This window comes from Lactuca saligna, chromosome 8 (assembly GCF_052625555.1).
Source record: "Lactuca saligna cultivar CGN05327 chromosome 8, ASM5262555v1, whole genome shotgun sequence".
Taxonomy (NCBI): Eukaryota; Viridiplantae; Streptophyta; class Magnoliopsida; order Asterales; family Asteraceae; genus Lactuca; species Lactuca saligna.
The window spans coordinates 81038105-81045644 of NC_136424.1; the positions used below are offsets into that span (position 1 = coordinate 81038105).

Genomic DNA, 7540 nt, shown 5'->3' on the forward strand with positions numbered 1-7540 from the left:
TCGGTTTTTTTATAAACCAAAATCGATCTGAAATCCAAGTTAATAATTCGGTTTCCATTTTATAAATCAAAATCAATCAAAAATCCAATCTAAAAATCCAAATATTTAAACCAAACAATTCAATCTAAACTGTCCAATTGAACAATTCGGATTTATCCCAATAATTCGGATTTATCCAAATAATCCAAATAACGAACGGTCCTTAGTTAGTTACTCATATATAAATAGTTAAATACATATAAAATTTACTATGAATAAATATATAAATTTTGTACAAATAAGTAGAGAAGTTGTATTTTGTATAAATACATAGTTTTATAAATACCATTATACAAAAATAAGTAACTTCATACTACTTTTTAAGTATTCTAGAAACGTCCAAACAAAAAGTTCAATGTCATAACAGCTAACAAAATGTTCTTCATCGAAACAAATATTATTAATAGTCTAATACCATGTGTGGGTTTGAGACCAACTATTACCATGTTCTTTTCAAAAAAATGTAAACGCAAGGTTAAAAAGATCTAAGTTTTGTTCACTTGGTTGCAATTCTAAATGAAAAAAGATAAACACACACATGCTATATGGTAAAGCAAATCAAGCAAAAGGCACTGAAAAAAACCTCAGCATAAATAAGTCACATTGTCACAATAATAACAACAATCAGACTAAAAGACACGAATCTCTTAACTTATTCAGCAAAATTTATAACTAAACAACTACCCAACACAACTTAAAAAAGTTACGTTGTTCCATAAACGCCCTCATTCGGTTTCATTTATGTACCATAACTTCGGTCTCCTGCATCTCCAAGTCCCGGGATAATCATCCTGAAATTTCACCATTCAAACACAATCTTTTTAGATAACTTGACAACACAAGATTACATATTTTCTTGAATTTACCAACTTACCCTTTGTCAGTAAGTGTTGCATCAATGATTCCAGCATATACATGAAGCCTGAGGAAAATTACAATAGAAGTTAAGCACAAAAGACAGATATACCCTTATTAGAGGCGTCATTGGTTTAAGTAAAATATTGTACCCAGGATACTTCTCACTCAGCTTTTGTAGGGCTGGAGGGCAAGTCACGGCAGATACCTAAATATTTAGATAAATTTAAGGAATCTTGAAATTAATGAACTGATTATTGCTTTTTGTTTTGGAAGGAGGAAATTATTTAATAATTGATTTTCTACAATAATAAATATTTTACCACTTTGATATTCTGGTTGGCAACTCCACGATCCTTAATCAGATCAATGGCTGCCATAATCGTGCCACCTGAAAGATTATTTAGATGCAAAATGAAATTAATTTAAAAAGAGCAAATTTTGTAATTTTTTCATTATTAAAGGGTATTTAAGACAATTTACCTGTTGCTAGCATAGGATCTACAATAAACACTCGAGTTCCTGCAGGAAATTTATCCGGTAACCTGCATAAGGAACATGAAGAAGAAACATGAAATTTTTTACAGAAAAAAAAAAACAAATGATGAAATAGTATTAATTTTTTTTTATTTTTAGTTTTTATTAATTATGCGCTAATAACTTATGACTTAGAACCCCTTACTTGTTCAAATACACAGATGCTTCAAGTGTCTCCTCGTTTCTGCTAATACCTTCATTAAAAAAAAAGATAATAAGAAAATAAGCAATAGTCTCGGGATAAAAAAAGAAACATCACTTATTGAAAGCTAATCACTTGTTAAAAGTTAAAATCTGTGACAATTTGTAAAAAGTTAGAGGAAATAGTGTGAAAAGTCTCATTTCCCTGATTTTTTACCAGATTAAGTCATGTCCTCATTAAGTCCATCAAGGTTAAAAAAGTAAATTTAATTAGTTACCTAGGTGGTATGTCTTGGTTGCAGGTAAGATGGATGCTGCATGTTCTGCAAGAGCAAGCCCAGCTCTCAGAATAGGAACAACCTGCAAACACAAGGGTATTTGTGTAAATTTACACAAATAACAGAAGCGTTTATAACAAAGCATAATGTAAGGACATTGATATACTAACCGCTACAGGTTCTCTTGGATCAATAAATTCAACTGTAGCAGGCCCAAGTGGGGATTGAATCTCCCCTGAAATTGTAGGCTGCAATAAATAAACTTACATTCATTTATATCTATTACAGAATTGTATTATCAAATAAATTCTTATGAAATTGAGTATATTTTTTAGAGTGCAAAATATTGTAATAGGAAGAAGTAAAAGTAAGGTGCTACAGTAAATAAATCGATAAAAGTATATTGTTATTTCTTGCAAAAAAAAAGTGACCAAATAAAGTATACCAGCCAATCCCTTGATGCTTCATACATAAGAAGCCTTCCAAGCTCAGCCATGGCATTCTCTGCAAATGAAGGCGTTATAAACAAAAGTATAACATGTGATGTAACAAAAACAGACATGCAGGACCAGAATCTGAGCATAAATCAGATCCAAACACCCAAAAGGAAAAAAAAGAAAAGAAAATCGAACTTAACCCAAATAAAGCCGATACCAAATGTTCATCCGATTCACCGATTGCATGTCACATTAAAGAAACAGACATGCAGATCCAAAACTTAAAACCCCAAAAAACAATTACGAAAAAAGGAAAAGAAATTTGATTTTGAATCGACTAAAGCTCATCCAATTGCATGTCACAGACATGCATGCAGAACCAAAAAAGCAAAACTAAAAACCCAAAACGAAAAAAAAAAAAGAAATTTGATTTTGACTCAGCATGTCACATTCAAGAAACATACATGCAGAACCAAAAGTTAAGCAAAACTAGAATCCGAAAAAGAAAAATTACGAAAATCGAAAACCCAAAACGGAAAAAGATAAGAAATTTGATTTTGACTAAACTAAAGCTTATCAAATTGCATGTCACATTAAAGAAACGGACATGCAGAACCAGAATCTAAACAACAAAGTAAAATCACGAAACGTGAATTCGAAACGCCATAGCATTACTTACTGAAGATGGGACATGGTGTTTCCTCGTTTCTAAGCACTGAGACCCAGTGCTTGATCAAAGGATGAGGAGGTACGAATACCTGCAGAAAAAAGAAAACGAGTACATAAATCGGGAACTCATCCACCAAAACAACCCAATTTCGATCGAATCCAAAAACTCGAGTTTGTTACCAGCATTCTGTTGTCCAAAGGAGCTTTCTTTTCTGCTGTGGCTTGGGCCTTCAATGACAAGAATCTGGTACGTGGCTGCCGCCTATTAGAGCATGAAAACTGTAGGAACAATAATATACAGTAAAGTAAACAACAAGATTAGGGTTTAAATTAAACAAAAAGGAAGAAAAGAACAGAAATTGGATTAAAAAATTGGGAAATTGATGGGGGGTATACATTATTCGGAAGGGAATGAGAGAGATTGTGGAGAAAAGGAGGCGCCGGCGATGAAAATGTGAAGTGAAGGGGGGGAGTAGAAGATATGCGAGCGGAAGCCATTGTGAAACAGTCGATTTAAAGGGGATTGGGTTCCGTATATTCAGAACACGTATCCGAAAAAAACTCGTCAAAACATTGTCTTTTTGTTTTTTAGTCAGACTTGGTTAATATCGATAACAAAAATTAAATATCCTCCTGTTATCGATAAATCGATATTTGGATAACAATATGCTTTTTATTGTAAAATCATTAATTAAACTACTAATTCTAACAAATATTATTATAATTAAATATAATAAATATTAATTATATAATATTATTATAATTAAATATAAAATATATTAATTATGAAAAATATTAATTATCATTAATATTTATCATATTTTAATGTAATATTTTTATAACTAGTACTTCAATTAATATTTCTTATATATATCTTTATGGTATATATTATAAAATCCCTTCAATGAAAATATATTGTTATCGAATGCAATAATTCGATAAGGACCATAATACAAAGCTAGAACCGGATAATATTCTTAATATCGATTAGAATCGATATTTTGGATAACAATGTGTTTTTCCGTTATTTTCTAGAATTTTTTGCATTTAAAAGAAATGTTCTATGAGATGATAAAAAAAATTATTTCTAAATGTGTTTCTAAAAAGTAAAAAATGATAATGACCGGAAATGACAATCTTAACTCTTAAGTAGTAATGGTCATCTATAACTAGGAAGTTGTAAGACATCATGAACTGTTGAGTCAATTGTAAAATTAAAATAAATTCTTATATCGAAACATCGTTCAAAGGAAAATAAAACAGTTTTGAAAAATTTGTATTCCGTGACTTCCAAGATGGCGACTTAAATTGCCTAAATAATCCCCCAATCGAATCCACCAAAAAAGTCGACAATATAGTCATCACTCGGTAAGAAATGTCTTTAGGAATCCTTTTTCAGACAAATGCACTCCTTTGTTATTGTGTCATAGTAACGCCCTCCTTGTGAACATCATATTGGTATGACACGCCAAAAAAAAAAAAAATTAAGGCACATGTACGTCTTCGGATACTTTGAAAGTGTGGTTGGGTTGAGATTGTACTGCTTTGTGCAGTAAGCCAACAAACCTGGGACAATCCAATAAGGAGATTATGGGCCAAAGTGGCAATCCAATAGAGAGATTGTGGGCCAGGATAATCCAACCACGGTTGTGGACCCAATATGCGATGTGTGTGGCAATCTAATCGGGAGATTGTGGGCCAGGGTAATCGAACCGGGAGGTTGTGGACCCAACATGCAGTATGTATATTTGTTTGGTTGTGCTACTTTGGGGTAACTCACTAAGCCTTGGTTTACAGTTTAAGTTGTATGTTTCAAGTACTTCATATGATCAGGGAAAAGCAAATAAGTGATCATGCACATTCTTTTGATTTTATGATATATGATTTTGGGACACTATGATTCGTGATTATTACTTTTGGGGACTATGTATTGTAAACATTTGTGGTTTTTGGTTGGATTTTAAAATTGAAAATTTTAATTTGATTTTTTGGATGTTACAATTTGGTATCAGAGCCACAATTTGAGAAAATTGGATGAGCATTCGTGTGACTCCAGACTCAAACTAAGGATTTGTAAGAGTTTTCAAAATGGTTTTCAATATTGTTTTCAAAAGTAACCAAGCAAGGATGAGATGTGTACGATCAACCGGAGCAAGAAAGTGTACCCCAAGTTACCTACATTATTATTTATTTATGATTTTTATGATGGAACTACATGCTAGTGGTAGGTTAGGGATCTTTAATAATTGAATGATAGAATTATCTAGTGTATGATGCCTGATAGCCTGGGAGAACTTCTTGTATGATAAATAAAACTTACATCATTATTGTAGTTTCTTAGTGTGTGCATCATGGTTGTACATAACTAAAATTTTATAGCACGAGAATGTTTGGTTTAGCCCGATTTCCTGTTCTTTGTCTGGTTGTGGCCTTAGGGTAGAATCAAGTATTCGACTGTCTATAGAATCCAACGTTATGTATGATTAGCATGCACGAGTGACTACAGGGTGGTGGAAGTTTCATGAGTGAGTATGTAAGCAGTCAGTCATATGAGGCATGACTAGCCACTCTAGAGAGAGTGAGTGTAGCATCCTAAAAATCAAGGCCAAAAATTTCGTTTTTAATTAAGTTATTCATAAATTAGTTTACCAAACATTACCACGATCACATCAATTTATAAAAACCATAACAACGTGTCTGAAAACCATATCATCGAAGTAATAAAAATCATAGTACAATGCCACAAAACTTCATGCGGAAATCATGTGAGTGTGTGTGATGCGCTGCTACACCGCCGACTCCTTCCCCTTAGACGAAGAGCTACCTGAAACCAAAACTGAAATTGTACTCGATTCATCCTGGTAGCATTAAAATGTATAGGGACCTGAAACCCTACTACTGGTGGGCAACGATGAAGCTTGTTGTTGCAAAGTATGTGGCCGAGTGTATGACTTGTGTGAGAGTAAAGACACAACATTAGAAACCGTATGGGAGTTTAGAACCTTTGCTTGTACCTATGGGTAAGTGGGAAGACATTATTATGGATTTTGTCACTAAACTACCCAGAACAAAAAGTGGTCACGACATGATTTGGGTGGTCGTTGATCGATTCACTAAGAGTGCGCATTTCATTGCAACTAATGAGAAATGGTCTATGAAAAATCTTGCACATTCTTATGTGAAGGAAATTATGAGGCTTCACGGTGTTTCGTTAACGATTGTATCAGATCGTGACAGTTGTTTCACCTTGAGGTTTTGGAAAAGTCTAAAAGAGGAAATGGGTACCAAGTTGTGTTTAAGTACATCTTACCATCCACAAACTGATGGTCAGAGTGAAAGAACAATACAAACACTTGAAGATATGCTGAGAGCATGTACCATAGAATTCTTAGGTAACTGAGATGAACATTTACCTTTGGTAGAATTTTCCTACAATAATATTTTCCACTTGAGCATAAAGATGACACCTTATCAAGCTTTGTACGGACAGAAGTGTCGTGCGCCGTCTTGTTGGCTTGAGGCTGGGGAAAAACAGTTTATGGGACCCGAGATGGTTCATCAAACCGCTGAAAAGTTGAAGATAATTAGGGAAAGAACGTTAGCCGCTGAGGTTCGTCAAAAGAGCTATGCTGACAAAAAGCGAAGACCGATGACTTTTGAAGTTGAAGATTTGGTTTTGCCTAAAATATCACCGTGGAAGGGACTTATAAGATTTGGTAAAAGGGGAAAGTTAAGTCCAAGGTTTATTGGACCGTTTAAAGTTCTTTAGAGAGTTGGGAACCAGGCTTACAAGCTAAAATTACCCGAAGAACTGGAAGGTATTCATAACACTTTCCATGTGTGTTATTTGAGGAAGTTCACGGGAGAAGTTCCTGACATAATTCCAATTTATGAATTGAGGTTGGATGAGAAAAAAAGATTGATTGAAGAACCAGAGGCAATCGTTGACCGAAAGACTAAGAAGTTACGACGCAAGATGGTCGAATTGGTGCTTGTCTGTTGGAAACATTCGAATGGGCCAAATCTCAAATGGGAGACAGAGAGTGACATAATGATTCGCTACCCGCATTTGTTTGTTGATGTGTGATTCCGGGGATGGAATCATACTAAGGTGGAGAGAATTGTAACGCCTGTGTTTCTGGGAGTCATTAATATTGATATAATAGTCTAGGTTAACCTTTGTAACCCATTTTAAAACAATAGAAGTGTATTATTTGAGTATTATGTGTTTTGTGCTTAATTGTGTGTGTGTGTGTTAATTGAATTAATAATAAAAATAAGCATCAAAATGAAATATTAGATAAAGCTGATATCTTTGGATAATGTTGTAGTAGTTGAAACGAGGTTTGCGAATATATATATATATATATATATATATATATATATAATGCCGAAATCCGAGTTATAACGAAGAAATTATGACCTGTCGAAGTTTCGCGACAGAACCGACAACGCTGAATGACATAAAAAATGAAATTTACGTTAGGGTGATATTTAGCCTTAGTGATCTAAAAGAAATTCGTAGAGTTCGTTAAACCGAGAGCATGCATAAAAATATCGTCCGAATCTAACTTCGTATGAGGA

At 33.6% G+C, this 7540-nt stretch overlaps 1 protein-coding gene across 1 annotated transcript; it reads right to left on the bottom strand.

Moving 5' to 3' along the window:
- Positions 1-607: 607 nt before the first annotated feature.
- Positions 608-3512, bottom strand: UPP (uracil phosphoribosyltransferase). Its single transcript, XM_078972095.1, has 12 exons — positions 3353-3512; positions 3137-3235; positions 2967-3045; positions 2296-2354; positions 2021-2098; positions 1851-1932; positions 1577-1625; positions 1378-1439; positions 1218-1285; positions 1047-1102; positions 914-961; positions 608-830 (listed from the first exon to the last, which is right to left on the bottom strand). The coding sequence occupies exons 1-12, from the start codon at positions 3452-3454 to the stop codon at positions 779-781; spliced, it is 834 nt and encodes a 277-aa protein (XP_078828221.1). The 5' UTR covers positions 3455-3512; the 3' UTR covers positions 608-778.
- Positions 3513-7540: the final 4028 nt, after the last annotated feature.

Excerpts from the sequence above, each read along its gene's own strand:
- UPP (XM_078972095.1), bottom strand. The coding sequence starts at position 3,454 with ATGGCTTCCGCTCGCATATCTTCTACTCCCCCCCTTCACTTCACATTT. Across the intron at positions 1,626-1,850 it reads AACCAAGACATACCACCTAG|GTATTAGCAGAAACGAGGAG; the intron begins GTAACTAATTAA and ends TTTTTAATGAAG. Across the intron at positions 831-913 it reads GCAACACTTACTGACAAAGG|GATGATTATCCCGGGACTTG; the intron begins GTAAGTTGGTAA and ends GTGAAATTTCAG.